Source organism: Anopheles coustani, chromosome 3, assembly GCF_943734705.1.
Source record: "Anopheles coustani chromosome 3, idAnoCousDA_361_x.2, whole genome shotgun sequence".
Classification (NCBI taxonomy): Eukaryota; Metazoa; Arthropoda; class Insecta; order Diptera; family Culicidae; genus Anopheles; species Anopheles coustani.
Window position 1 is genome coordinate 59,305,017 of NC_071288.1, and position 14,983 is coordinate 59,319,999.

Sequence of the window (14,983 nt, forward strand, 5' to 3'; positions counted from 1 at the left end):
AACAGCCGGTGGCAATATTAGAGACCATATGATGATCGCTGTTTCATGGTTATCAATGGGTTGTAGCAAAAACGCCGGCGTAATTTAAGAACATATGCTAGTTATATCACCGTAAAATTCGTTGATATTCCCAACTTTGCGATTTATTTTGAATATAAGTCACATAATTGACCCACTTATACGGAAGTGATCAGCTCTGACGGACACTATATCCGACCAAGAAAAAAAGTCCTTTAATATAAATCCACTTTTTGGTATAAACAATTTACATATAATTAAAGAAAAATTTAGTAAATACTGCCAATGTTTAATTTTTCAGCCAACCTTCATAACTAATTTGTTATCATCTAAATTCCCTACTAAAAAATATAACTAAAAAACATGAAGTGGTAATTAATCTTTATTATTGGCTTTTACAATTTTTCTCTTTTCGCCACCTTGGTTGTTCTGACCATTTTGCTTACGGGATTCCTGTGGCGGTATTTTCCTTTTCTTTGCTTTAACGGTGGTTTCCCTGTAAGTGAAGCATTGAAATGATCAGGGAAATTGTTTTCAGTAATAATATAGAAACAACTTGAAAGTGACTTACTTGACCGTTTGCATTTGAGAGAACAGTTCATCGTACTCTGAGTCGGACCCAGCCAAATCTATGCTGATTTGTACATCTTCTTTCTCAGCATCATCATCATTAGATTCTGTTTTAATTCCCTTCAAGTCGGTAATCAATACTTGAGTCGGTTTAGATTTCACATAGGTTCGATATTCCAACGCAGTAAGATTTGCATGATGAATTCTTACGAACCGATCAAGACAACCACTTATTAAATGGTTACCAGTCGGGTCGACACGAATAGACGTCACGGTTCCACTAAATCCTTTGTATACATGGATGTGGTTTTTCATTTTACGAATATCAAACCCTCGGGCCCCAAAGGTTGTTGTGCCGGCGTAAAGATAATCGCCATAAGAAGTCAAACAAGAGAAGGCTAGCTGATCGTCAGGATCCGACGAAGTGAAATTTTGGATTGGTCGTTTCTGTGGACCTCGCGTGTCGTAAAGACGTACGTAGCCGTGGCGTGAGCAAGACGCTATTACGTTTCTGTTTACAAAAACGACATCATTATCCCAAACCGGCTGCTCAAGTTCAAGAACTTTGGGTACGTTTTTCGCCTTGAATAACACCTTCTGCGTCTCAAGGTCCCACAGTTTAATGATTCCTTTCAACAGCTTGCCCCCGGTAACCATACGAGTTTCGTCCTCCAGGCAAAGGCGCATTCGGGCAAGATTATCACCAACACTAAACTCAGTCGTGGTAGGATATTTGATAACACGCACCGTACCGTTCGCCAGACCGGCTACAATACATCCATTGCTACGCCCAAGTCCGACTACTTCGTCATTGCCCGCTTCAAAATTTGAAGTGCTGTCCTCCTCTGTGCAGTTGAATACCTTCACAAAATGATTGGCCCGTCCAACAAGAACTTCGGTTTGTTCTTTGTTGCCAAATTCCATGCATGTTATTCTCGACGTTTTATTGAGTGTCTCTATAGGTTGTAGATTGGTTTGCTGGTATGGATCTTCGTCGTACACATTAATTCCTGTAGGAAAATATGAACCATGCTTGTTCAGCCAAATATTTGTTTTCACAAACGTGCTTACAATACTTACTTTTGAACGTTCCAGTATGTGCTCCAATATACAAAACATGGTTTTCTTTGTACGTCGGACACTTAGCGTTTACAGACGAGAATTTCATGGCGGAGGTTAATAAAACCGTTGTTAATACAAAATCCGAAAACAGTGAAAAATTAGAACCGGTGCGAATGGTGAGGTAAATAAATCAGCGTGTTCAATTTGACATTTCATCCGAAGAACCGTGTTGCCAGTGTGATAAATTCATTTGGTGGATCGATAGTGATGACTGCAATTGGAACTCCGTCAGGGATCAGATCATGGAAATCCAATTCGTCAAAGGAGCGTAGTTTTTATTTGTAATAATTAACTGCAAATTATTTAAATTTATTATGCATTTAGCCTCGTTTATTTCTGGAGTGCCGCTGATTTTATAGCAGGATGGTCAAATCATATCCATTTAAAAAAATCCGTTATTTTGACCGTGTCTACCTTTTCGAACGAATGGCAGATTATCAAAAACTCTTGTTTGAGTTAAACCCAGTCTATTTGTGGTCCTATGAGTTGTAGCACGAGGAGTTAATCATATTCAAATTTGGATCGCAATGAAAAGATTGCTGTGAGGGATTGAAACCAGTCATTCTCGCTTCGACATTACATCTCTAGCAGCGAAAGCGAAAATTTGACATTTTGTCCGCTGGTGTTTATGCATGAAAAGTGATTACACTCGGGCCTGCATAAAATATTAGTTGAAAAGTAAATTAAACCTAAAACAAATCGAGTGATTGTTACATTTAGCTGTGAAGAGGTAGCGCTTGGGCTAGTGCACGAAGTGAATCATAAACATAATCAAACATGGTGGATGTGGCTCGTCAATTGCTGGATGAATTGATGGGTAGGAATCGTAATCTGGATCCTTCGGCTTCGGCAAAGGAAGTATCTTGGACCGATGAAGAGGTACGCAAATGCAAAAGAAAAGCGAAAAAGACAAACTGCTAATGCGCATTTTCCAACTATTCCACTACAGTTTTGCCCATACTACTTGGTGAAATTTTGCCCTCACGATCTGTTTGTAAATACTCGTGCTGACCTCGGTCAGTGTACTAAGCTACACGACGATGAAGCAAAAAAGTTGTACGATGACGCAAAGCCATGCCGTAAAAAGAATCAATATGAAGAGGACTTCCTGCGATTTTGCACCAACATGATCAATGAAGTGGATCGCAAGATAGTGAAAGGTAAGCAAAGACTTCTTCTCATGAACAGTAAGACGGATGGAGCACGCCCAGGAGTCCCTAAGCACCAAGAGCACCTAAACTCCTTGACGGAGAGAATAAATAAGCTTGTGTGTGAGGCGGAGGAAGCAGGAACGCGCGGAGACGTGGAGCAGGCGCAGGTATTAAAGAGTGCGTTTAACATAAATCAAAGTTTTATCTAAAACATGCTTTCTAACGTAGGGTTTGATGGAACAATGTGATAAGCTCAAAGAGGAAAAGGAAGCTCTGATAAAACAGCATGATTCAAATGGATGGTCGGTAACGGCTGAAATAGCGGCTTCGCAGGAGAAGCAAATGGAAGTTTGCGAAGTTTGTGGAGCATTTTTGATCGTTGGAGATGCCCAGCAGCGAATCGATGATCATCTCACGGGTAAACAACATCTTGGGTAAGTGGGTAAGAAAGACACAGTACCACAGTCTTTCTACATAATGTGTGAAATCAGTGCTATCGCTCAGTATTAGAACATTTGCACCGTTGTTTTTTGTAAGGTTTGATATCGGTAGTTTACAGCAAAAATTGTTTAATCAGCTTATGTAAAAGCAGTCAATTGATGGTAATCATTCGAAATGAAGAAAAACATTTTTAAAGTAAATACAATTTTTTTTATTCAGATCTGTTTATAGGATTAATTGATAAAAGGGAATACATCTCCTTTTGCATTATAGAGCGTTTCTTTATTTATTTTAATGCTTTAACGTTGAAAGTTTCATCTGCACCTGATCCGCTGTGTACTGGCGATTTTCTTTTTATACCTTTCGAAGCTAAGCTAAGGTTACTTTGATTTTTCCAACATCAAGGATCGTTTCGGTCCTCTCGAACAGGTCATTGCACTCACCCATGTGACTTAGCGTACAAACAATGTTTTCCACATTCAATTTTTATTCGCATAATCTATTTATTTACAATGTCTTGTCAAAGATACAGCCTGTCTTAGTTCTATCCCAAAATATATTTTGTCATTTCAGGTATTCAAAGCTGCGTAAGGCCGTTGATGAAATGTACGAAGCAAGAAGAAAAAATACTATTCAACTTGATGAGCGTCGAGTTAGAGATGATGACAGCCGAAGACGAGACAATGGGAAACGCGAAGATCGGAAATCACGGTATGTTGCCATTTCATTTCCATGAAGCATGATCTTATTTCCTGATTTGCATTTCAAAGGGATCATGACGAACGCCACAATAACAAGAGGGATGATCGTGATCGAAATCGCCACCGACGTGATTTTCGCGATCACAAAGAGCGTAATGATCGTTATGATAATCGTCAGCGTGATCGACACCATAGGCGTGGTAAGAATGTGAAAATTATTGATATCGCTTGAAAGATTGTGTTTATGCAAATCCCCATACATTGTCACCATTAGATCGAACTGAACGCAACGAACGAGATCGTGGTCGCGAAAGGGATCGTAGCCGTAGTCGTAGTTATTAGATCTGCCCAGCAAGACAGAACGCAGCCACCATCCGAAAATGCACAATTCTACGATGCTCCGAAGTATTTTCGTTCCGTTTACAATGAGGTATCCGTACTAAGAATAGAAAACAAATGAAAAATCTCCCAAATACACAAAATTTCGATTACCAAAAAATCGTAAACCCCTCCAGGATGTTAAGGTAAGTAATCGTTTTTGTTGCATATGATTTAAAACCAAATTATTTAGTCTTTTTTCATCATTTCTGATTGCCTTGTCCTCATCAGCAAGCTGATGAGATTTTTTACTGTGATACCGATATTAAAATATTATTTTTTCGGGTTTATGTTTACATGGAAATTTTTGTTCCGTCATGACTCTATCAGATCAATTCATATTAGAAGATAAAACTTATTTCGAGTTTGTAAATTTATTCCACAATAACGATTCTTTCTACTTAACAAAGATATATACTATATGACTTTAGTGATAAAGAACGTTACATGTTTATAACCACTAACATCCGACTGAGTATCTTACAAAAATCCAATTTTCGATCGAAGTCCTGTAATTACTGGAAACCTTACGATTGCTCTGCATTAAATTATTGTGATTGTAATTTGTTTTGAGTAGTTACTCGCACTCTACCGTCCTATTCGGTACACTTGACTGTGTCGGGTTCTGGTCTTGATTGGCACTTTTATTCCTGTTAAGACGATTTCGAACACGGCACCAACGGCGCCATTGACGTGATCTTTTATGGTATCACACCGCATCATAAAGGTAATTTTCGATGCAAACACTAATCGAGCGTAACACTCTCAATGATATGAAACAGGAATTATCTACGGCGTCTCGTTCACACCTACTGCGAGACCGTTTTGGAAAGCTGATACAAAAGGTACAAATAATTTCCAGCTAAGGTCATCCGTAAACTCAACTTTAATATGTTTCTTTTGATTGACTCAATAGCGATCTGCAGCATGCTTGCATTATCGACAAGCAATCAGTAGAATGTATTCATCTCTATCTTACGCTGTTTAGGTAGATCATGATAGGACATCCAGCTTCTTGTTGACGAGGTAAATTTAACTCGTTTTTAATACATTTGCCGTGCTTAGGGGTAATTTATGGGAATCCGTGAATGAAAACCCTTATACTTCTTCGTTACGCAGGACAATACAACAGGACTGTGTGTCAGAGAGCGGGAACATTAGAACCCACTGTTCTCTGTTTATGGTGGAGCAAAGCGAAAATTTTTGAGGTAAATTTGTCACATGAAAAGATTGTTAGTTCATATGAGAGATGCTTTTCACAGCAGTGTAAACAATGAAAACTCCTCCTGCCGGTGTAACATTTAAAGGTAATTGGTCTCACTTAATCAGTTGTACATCTTGTCTAATACTTGTATTCCAGAGAAAACAAACAAAAAAACAACAAATTAAACATAAGACCACGGCTTGACCTGGTAGAATGACAGGGGTTTCTATTAATCTTCCCGTGTTGCAGGATTCAGCTCCTATCTCTGCTTCAGGATGCTTTTCTTTTCCTTTGTCACCTTTCTTATTTCGTTCTCCTCCTACGTTTTGGTGCCCTAGAAAACGCTCTGTGTTGTTCACATCTAACTGCAACCATATAAAACAATGTTACCAAAGAGAATAAAACATAGGTCGTGATGAGACTTCCGCACCGATTCGAATGCTGTCTTGGGTGCTGACACACAACGTCGCCGAAACAATGTGCCAGAAAAATAGTCAATAAACACTCAAGTCCCCAAACGGCAAACACACTATCGTGAAATTTCGCTCGTGCCACCATTATCTGTACGCCTTTTGGTGATCAAATTCAAAAATGATATTTATCGAGGTATTTATTCACTTAGTATGTACAATAAGTATTTTATTTTATTTCCAGTTTGTATTTTAATGAACTCTTTCAAATTTACTATAAATTTTGTTAAGCCAACAAAAATGTTGAGCATTAAAATATGACAAACTTTCCGTCAAAGCTGTTGGAATTAATAAATGTACCAGTACCTTGTATTGTGCTAGATTTTGTAACCAGCGATTCAATGATGTGAAAGTTTGTCATTTTATCATTCATTGCAATTTGTTTAATCCATAAAGGGAATTGTTTAAACTTATTTGTTGGTTTGCTGGCATATTTTGTTCTGACATCGGCCGTTCGTTTTCTTCTTCTCTCTGTATTTCTAGCAGACTTCCTTTCAATCGTCGCATCAGAAGCTGCAAAGTCCGTGGACCGAAGAATGGCAGATAACCGGTTAACGTTTGTCCTAGACTCGCAGGTAGCGTGATATGAAAAATTACTTTAGGTCGATAAAACATAACCCCCCATCAAAAAATATACAGCCATTAGTGGTCCACAGTTTTAAAAACACTAAGCTGAGAACTGAAAAAAGAAAACTTAATGTTTAGAAGCGTATCCTTACAGATATGCTCATGAAAGGAAACCTTCGATAAACCATCGAGATTATGGTCTTTATGAAATGTGTGTATTCCTACAGCTACCGGCGTGATAAAGTGCCCACGTCACAGTTTTTTTCATTTTTGCTCAATATTTTCGTTCAAATCCATGTAAATACACTGTTCTTCTTCTTCTTGGCGTAACGACCGGTCTTTGGACATGCCTATCTATTTATTTCTGCAATGTTTAATTGCTACAAAATGAATCTACCTGAAAAACGAATTTAACAGCTCATCTATGATGTCCTGCTCAATGTCGATGCAAAAATTGACTGCTAATTTCACGCTAAATAGACCAATTGCATGACAAATCTTTCGAATGAAGTGCACCAGCAATATTACCCAGTCCAGCGTGCCTGCTTAGACATTTTGTAATTAGCTTTAAATTGTTGGCTATATTTGCGTGTTTGTTTCCTCGATTTTATTTCATAGTTTTGTTTTCTTCCAAATCTACTTCACGAACGTCAATATCTACTCGATAAATATATCCGCGGTTAGTCAATGTCTGTGAATCAAATTCTTATTTGGCAAGTCAAACTCACCTCGGGTCCGGCCTGGGTACAATCTAATGTGCACAGGAAAGGCACTTATACATTGACAATTTCACATGGCCGCATTCAACACAAGCTCGAGAAAACTTATGTGTAGAGAGGGCTTGTCCCACTAGAAGATGTTTGTACCACATGCGGCCCGCGGGCCCTTTCCTCCTTGGGTAAATGTGGCCTAACGCTACGGTTATTCCACCCAATGCGGCCCGCGTCAAAAAAAGTTTGGAGACCACTGATCTAGACTATAGACGGCCCTGGACGAGAAGTTATAGTAGAAGACGACCCGATGCATATTGTCAAGAAGACGAAGCCTTTCTTCCTGTTTTTTTTCGGATAGAACTGTTGGAATGGCCTACTCAGAGCCCGGATCTTAACTCCATTGAGCAGTTGTTGGTAATTCTTAAAGCCAGGGTGCAGCAAATTTGTGTAACGAACAAAAGAAGATCCTCAACACCTAAACAATCGAAGATGATGAGACCCCTACATCAGGTACTGTGGGTCAAAGAAGGCCATATAAAATACTAAAATTTGTTTACTATTATTTATTTTTATGTTTACTACAGAAGATCTGAAGTTGGCACCTTATTATGTCATTGTTTTTTAAATACCTTTTTTTAAATATTTCTTTCTCAAAGTCAAACTGTTTTCTTACGCTAAAAAATAAGTGGATCTTATAAATGATATGAAAAATTGGACAATTAATGATCACAGTTTATTTACTTTGATTTGAACAAAAATAATGAGCAAAAATTTAAAAAAATCTTCGAAGTGGGCACTTTGTCATACCGGTCAATGTAAGTTTGATTTACAATTGGTTGTGGTATTGATTCAGGAATTATATTAGTTTGAACCATTATGTGGTTCTCTTTTATTTAAAAGTTACGTTACAAATTTACTTTCAATGAAATGTGGAAATAGTTGTTCGCATTGTCGTCTATTACATTTCCCCCCATATCAGTAGAAGGGAAAATGCTCGTAAGGTTATTAAGGCATACACGTAACATTAACTATTGTGCCTTGTGCCTTATCTGTTGTCACTGACAGGCACAATTTGAATGGCACGAATAGACAGTTGTCATATTCACATACATATATTTAAAAACATGCAATGAATGAAATTGAATTTAAACTCATACAACATTATCGGTACGCGTTTGTAGATTTTTCGTCGAACATTGGTTTTGAAAGGTATTGCACAGTTATCACAAGTCTTGCTGTTCGGTGACGTAGAATAGGCTAGGCAGGGTGTATAGATGAATGAAGGTAGCGGGGGACGTGAGAAAAATGTCTCTGTTGTACAGCTAACTGGTTATATTATATCAGAGTCACTGCTCTACAATGGTGGAAAGACGTCACCCCCCGAGATTTGGTATAAGCCTGAAAAAGTGTGTGATGGAATTGGCAATCTTACTAATCAATCGTTCTTGACAAATGTAGACGTTGCGGGATTCTAGTTTACCGGCAAACATATTGCATCTTTTAACGTTTCTCCAACTTTCCATTTTTCAACCAATTAAGAAATATATTACACAAATAAAGTTAACCCTGTGAATTTTATTGATCCATCCGATTTTTTTTTTAAATTTATAGTTAATATGTTAGCTTTCTATATGTCTATAGTACTGAAATATGTCTATCTACGTGCAACGTGTTTATATCTTATTTTCAAGTTTTAAGTAATTTTAAATATTACAAAAAGACATACACTACCCAAGGAGAACCGTGCTGAGCTTTCCTACCAAAGGTGTACATGACTATCTAAAACCAAACAAAACCTTTCCAAGTGTATTTTTGGTAGGTTTTTTTGACATGTACACCTCATAATCTACCAAAGGTGTATTTTTGGTGGGCACTGGTGTATCGAGAAAAACTAGCTGTCAAACATTCGTTTGTTTACTGTGAAGGTGCAAGTTTGGCCAACTAGTTGGCTGTGTTTTTCTGTCCCATTTGATGATGATTTGTCCGCGTTTTTCACACATTTCAATACAGTGAACCCAAAAAGTATTCGTCTAGACGAATATTTGTTAGAAAGACCCGATTTAAAAGCCTAGTAGGTGCACAAAAAAAAATCCGAAGGTCAGATCGAGTGTGATAATGGCCAAGGCGCTATCATTGTTTGATAAAAAGAAAAAAATAGAAAAACTTAACAGTAAAATAAATTAAAACTAAAAAGTTGATATTTTGCTAGCGCAAAAAGTGTTCGTCTAGTTGGAAATTGACCGGCTTCCTGTGGGCTTCTCTGAATCTAATTGATGGCGCATCACGCAAGTGACGTGATATTTCAATTTGAGTGAAATCTAGCATACCACGGTCTGGAATTAACGTGTTAAGCGCTCTCTTAGTCCTGTGGAACTGACAGAGTCTTTTTTGTAGGGAAACCATGTTATTACGGCAGACAGTACATCCCGTTTCTTAAAATAATATGGTCAGTTCGCGTTATTGAAATCTTTTGTTTAGGAGGTATCGGGAAATGAACAAAAATTTGGCAAAAGGCTTTGTTTTACCACTTTTTTGCATTGTTCTATATCGCCAAGGAATGTTTGAACATGGAAGCACAGCCCACTACTCACCGTCGATGGTCTATGACGAATTAACGACTTAACGGAATGCAGTGCAAATGGCCGTAGTGCTTAATGTGTTAATTCGGAATGTCCAGTTAGTTCACATCATAGGTCAAAAGGCGTCACAGATAACCTTTGAAGATGAAAAACTAATCGTACGATTGTATAATGTATGCAAGTCTACCAACGAGGTAGCAAAACTTGTGGCCAGATCTTGTTTTAAAGCTCAATCGGTAATTAAATTTGATTGATATATATGAATTGACCAATCCTCTACCGGACATGGCCGTTTAAATACATTTTTTGAGTCTACATCGCTCCAAAATATGGGATTTTCAAGAAATTTCGTCTAGACGAATACTTTTTGGGCTCACTGTATCTCGACAAGGAAGAAGAAGCGGCTCCTGGCCATGACGGAGTGGTGCTGCACATCGCACATCGAAAGAGCTTGCTACGATCCTTGGTCACTGTTAGCCAGCACGAATCAGAGGAGGTCCTGGACAATCTCTGGATGCTTCGCCTGATATGCCGAACCGGACGATATGCATCTATTACTACTATCGATAAATCAAAATAATAAAACAACCAAAAGTATTTTCTTGCATGAAAATAATTATTTTGAAAAGAAAAGATATCCTGTACCCAGCTCGTACAAACTACTGCGACGTTTTTTGCCACGTATAGTCAGAAACATGTGTTATAAACGCACAGTCACGTTGTCAAAAGAGTTTTCTTTTAAGGTGTACCGGAAGTGTAAACGGAATTGTTTTTACACTTCTTTTCAGAATTCTGTTTACACCTAGATCGCATAGGAAATCTGCTACAAAAGAAGTGTAAACAAAATTCTGAAAAGAAGAGCGGGCAGTTCTGAAGAGAATTCTTTTACACCTGAATAACACCAAAATTTCTCGTTGGTTAATTAACTTTGCTATAACAAAACAAAGGAATTTAACTTTCTTTCATTGAATATTTCCAAACATCCATGGATAGACTGTCTGTCTTTTTTAAACTAGCTAACAATGGTATCGTTTCAATAGATCTTCTTGGTGTGACGACCATCTCAATCATGCCTACCCTATGAAGAGCTTACTAGACTTGTTCCCATTACGTACGTGGATAGTCCTGTCTTCTCGTACAGGGGAGGGTCCGGTCTCGGTTGGGATTTGAACCCATGCCATCGAGATATTCGGCGCTTTTTTCAATAGATATCTGCTATAAATATCGAGCACATTTGTTATTCCTTGAATTCCACCGATCATCGCTCCCCAAACGATAGGTTGATCGATAAGAACGCGCTGGACGCCTTGCGAAATCAGTTGATCTACTTCTTGTTCCGTGAAGCAACTTCCTGATGCATAAACTTTCGTCTTGAAGTTGGAATGTCGTTGCAGACTTTTGATGGCCGCGATCTATATAATTATAATACAAATATTATGTTTCTGTACAGTATATAAATGCCTTCCGTCAACTTACATAATCTTGAAATAATGTATACTCTTCGATCGTTAGGCAAATTGCATCTACGGGTAATGCATCGAGGATGAGTGTATGTTGTTCGATAGGAACGTTCAAAATTATAGTTAGCTCTGAATGACTCCTAATAACCTCGATGGCACAAGCAATGCGTCCAGGGTCTTCGAGCAAAAACCTTGGATGCATAGATCGTGGAAATTCGCCTGGAGAAACTTCTTCCAAATCTGGAAAATGTATGCTTTGCCTACCATGCATTGGGTCGCCAATTATGCTCGGTGGTAAGGTTGTCGATTCGCCGATCGTTAAAAACACTGCCCCAAATCGGCACAGTCCTGCTCGAGAAACCAGCGAGCGAAGGATGTCCGCGTCTTCGAAGGGGAATAGCTCCATCCATCGTTCCGTAACCTGATGGCAGCTTCTGTCGAGTGATTCCATAGACAGGGACGATCGTAGGCTATGAACGTACGGAATTTCTAACCGCTCGGCTACTTTGGCCGCGGTGAGGTACACGGACGGGTGGCACTGAAGCGCAACGTTTACGATGGACAGCGGTCCAATCGCCAACGGTAGACTGCTGGTCAATGGCCTGTCCATTGCGAACGAAGTTCTATTGCACCCCTTCGCATTCGACGATCAACAAGGAACTGATGAACTGAAGAAACTTTGTTGACGCCCACAGTGGGCTTTTGTGCCACGAACACCTCGTGCCGTTTAGCGATTTAGTATTCATCATTGTGGCGTCAGGTAATTGCTTCCTTATCTATCTCTTCGTTAACTAATTGTGTTCTGAAATAGTTCAGCAGATTGTCGTCTTTTAATGGTCAACAGAATATACGTATTTACAGTATGTTACAGTACAGTACCTTTCCCTACAGTAGTACAGCGAGTTGCAGACCTAATATATTTTTACATTACTACTATATTTTACCAATTCAAATGTCTCAAAATGTTACAAGCTACAAATGCACAGATAGTAAATTTTTTTCAGACTGGGTGGAGCAGTGCTACAGCGGTTGGTCTAACTTACACCAACAAGGATGCGGCAATCACTGTTCATATCCCATCGCGGTATGTGCAAAGCTTCCTGGTACCGAATAAATCTGCATCGACAATATACACAGCACAATTGGCACAAAACATGTTCCACACAACACAAAACACGTTATATTCGTAAAAATATTTAATGTAAGTTTAAACAATTTTATTAACACAACCGCATTGTTACCTCTTACAATTTCCATTCTCTGGACTGCATAAGTTTTGCAGTGACTGAGATCGCAATCGTCTTGCTGCAGCATCTTTTTTACTAACAATCGTCCTTACAGTACGCGAATTTCCTTCCGATGCGCATCCCGGTGTTGCGGCTCCATTACATCTTGACAGGTTGTTGGTGTTGGTGCGGTAGATTCCTCGGGGTATATTCAACTGTAATGGAACGTTCCGATAAGGAGGGGGAGCAGACGGAGGAGTAGAAAGTAGAATCGGTTGCGGTGTAGCTGCTGTTGATGGATGGGGATTCTGTGTTTCCGAGCACGATTGTACGGCGGCTATCGCTTCGTCTACAGACCGCTGCTGAAAGGTGACTCGCTCCGCTATACCATCTCCTCGCGCCAGGGATTCTTCGCAATCATCGCGAACCTCGGCTTCGATGTCTTCCATATCTGCCTGTCGTCGTCGGACGCGACTTCGGTAGCGGTCACTGCGGATGCTCTCCATTCGCCAGGAGCTGCGGAACCGGTCCGGGGTAGGATGATAGTACAAGTCAGCCTCATGGCACACATGCTGCGGCGCAATATCCGCTATCGTGCCACAGCCGGCATTGAGCATGGTTGACTCCAGTTCGGTTTTGATGATGTCCAGCACCTCCTCGACGCCACGTTGTCCATTGACGGCTAGCCCGTACATGCCAGCTCGCCCCACGAATACCATTCGTGCCCCCAGTGCCAGTGCTTTGAACGCGTCTGTACCCTGACTGATGCCACTGTCCAGCATCACCTCAATCCGGCTTCCAACCGCATTTACTATCTCCGGTAGAACTTCTATCTGTAAGTGAAGAAAACATGTGGTTTTACCATTCACACAGAACGGAGTATCTTTTTGCGCAGCTGTAATATTGCAGGAGGATTGTCCTGCTTCATGGTCATATATTTGCAATCACATTTTATTATTTATATTTATTATAGATATTTATGTTGGACGTCTCTCGAGCGTCATGAAAGTTTACTAATTTATTATTGCATAAAAACTGTAAATTTATTCCGAGCGATGGATATCTTATGTTTGGACACCGAAAGGAGTACTTCAGATTGCTCTGACCAACGTAGTTTCGAAAATTCTTAGTCAACCTTTTGAAGGATATCTTTTTAAAGGTCCGAATGTTTGTGTAACTTTTATGTCAAAGAAAATTCTAAAAAAAAAATTTTTATTTTGAAAATTCAAATTTGAACCATTTATCCACTGTTTAATCATATTTTCGGGCTTCCAAACGTTGTACTCACTGCTGCTGGCGCACAGTCAAGCTGGCGACCTCCACTGTTGGACACAATCAGACCATGCACTCCGATGTCGGCCGCGATAAGTGCGTCGTTGCGATTAAGGATACCTTTCACGATCACTGGCATCGTGGTGATGCTCATGAGCCACCGAACCGCATCCCAACCGAGCCCCGGGTCCAGCTGGCTGCGTACGTAGTCGAGAACGCTGGCCGAGCAGGACTTTTTACCACCGGCGTCTCCACCGCCCGGCACGAAGTTGGCGCACGTGACTTTCGGCGGAAGTACCAGTGGACTACGACGTTCGGTGCGGCTCAACCCGGACGTCGGAGTGTCCACGCAGACGACCAGTGCTCGAAACCGAGCCTTCTCGGCTCGCCGTACGAGACATTCCGTTAGCTCGCGATCCTTGAATATGTACAGCTGGAACCACTTCGGAGCCCTTGGGACCGCTTCCGCCAGCTCCTCGATCGACACGCTCGATAGGACGCTTAATACGAACGGTACACCAAACGTTCGGGCGGCACGGGCCATTGCCTTTTCGCCTTCGGGGTGTGCTAGACGTTGCAACGCCATCGGGGCAATCCCGAACGGCAATCGGTAGCTTATCCCGCACGAAGTCACGGCCAAAGATCGACTTCCACCGATGCGCTGTAGGCAACGTGGCCGTATACGCAACCGGTCAAAGGCAGCCCTGTTGTTGACCACCGTTTGCTCGCTGGCTGCACCTCCTCGGCAGTAATCGATGACGGTCCGATCGAGTGTTTCGAGCATCCGACGCTCATAGTCGGCAACTGAGGCGAGCTCGCAGCGTACCGTTTCCGATAGCCCGGACGAACGCCTCGTCCGGAATAGCTGGTCGAGCAGCATAACCACACTATAAGGCCGGTGTTCTACGGAGCACGTTATACGATGTTTACTTCGCGAGAGTCGTCGTAAAACTGAAAGAGCATTATACGGATAAACCAACGCGATTCATGGTTGAAGACGATGCAGCGTTCTAACTAGGTCGCAGGAGTCAAATGATACCAATTGCATACTCACAAACGATCGTTTTAAGTGTAGCGAAGCGTAATCAGGCGGTATGGTTGTGCTTGAATT

General features: G+C 40.6%; 3 protein-coding genes across 3 annotated transcripts; 1 reads left to right on the top strand and 2 right to left on the bottom strand.

Annotated features, from left to right (window-relative positions):
* Positions 1–144: 144 nt before the first annotated feature.
* On the bottom strand, positions 145–1,840 carry LOC131259446 (WD repeat-containing protein 74). Its single transcript, XM_058260946.1, has 3 exons — positions 1,669–1,840; positions 590–1,598; positions 145–514 (listed from the first exon to the last, which is right to left on the bottom strand). Exons 1-3 carry the CDS (start codon positions 1,754–1,756, stop codon positions 394–396), a joined length of 1,218 nt encoding a protein of 405 aa, XP_058116929.1. The 5' UTR covers positions 1,757–1,840; the 3' UTR covers positions 145–393.
* A 487-nt stretch (positions 1,841–2,327) lies between these two features.
* LOC131259452 (luc7-like protein 3) lies at positions 2,328–4,475 on the top strand. The gene is made up of 6 exons (XM_058260952.1): positions 2,328–2,589; positions 2,660–3,028; positions 3,090–3,295; positions 3,876–4,013; positions 4,073–4,203; positions 4,278–4,475. The coding sequence occupies exons 1-6, from the start codon at positions 2,488–2,490 to the stop codon at positions 4,343–4,345; spliced, it is 1,014 nt and encodes a 337-aa protein (XP_058116935.1). The 5' UTR covers positions 2,328–2,487; the 3' UTR covers positions 4,346–4,475.
* Positions 4,476–12,611: 8,136 nt separating this feature from the next.
* On the bottom strand, positions 12,612–14,752 carry LOC131259441 (uncharacterized). Its single transcript, XM_058260941.1, has 2 exons — positions 13,889–14,752; positions 12,612–13,433 (listed from the first exon to the last, which is right to left on the bottom strand). Exons 1-2 carry the CDS (start codon positions 14,750–14,752, stop codon positions 12,612–12,614), a joined length of 1,686 nt encoding a protein of 561 aa, XP_058116924.1.
* Positions 14,753–14,983: the final 231 nt, after the last annotated feature.

Coding starts and splice junctions, on each gene's coding strand:
- LOC131259446 (XM_058260946.1), bottom strand. CDS start 1,756: ATGAAATTCTCGTCTGTAAACGCTAAGTGTCCGACGTACAAAGAAAAC. Junction 1,599..1,668: donor ACATACTGGAACGTTCAAAA/GTAAGTATTGTA, acceptor ATTTTCCTACAG/GAATTAATGTGTACGACGAA. Junction 515..589: donor TCTCAAATGCAAACGGTCAA/GTAAGTCACTTT, acceptor CTTCACTTACAG/GGAAACCACCGTTAAAGCAA.
- LOC131259452 (XM_058260952.1), top strand. CDS start 2,488: ATGGTGGATGTGGCTCGTCAATTGCTGGATGAATTGATGGGTAGGAAT. Junction 3,029..3,089: donor GAGACGTGGAGCAGGCGCAG/GTATTAAAGAGT, acceptor TTTCTAACGTAG/GGTTTGATGGAACAATGTGA. Junction 3,296..3,875: donor ACGGGTAAACAACATCTTGG/GTAAGTGGGTAA, acceptor TTGTCATTTCAG/GTATTCAAAGCTGCGTAAGG.
- LOC131259441 (XM_058260941.1), bottom strand. CDS start 14,752: ATGCTGCTCGACCAGCTATTCCGGACGAGGCGTTCGTCCGGGCTATCG. Junction 13,434..13,888: donor TTGACTGTGCGCCAGCAGCA/GTGAGTACAACG, acceptor CTTCACTTACAG/ATAGAAGTTCTACCGGAGAT.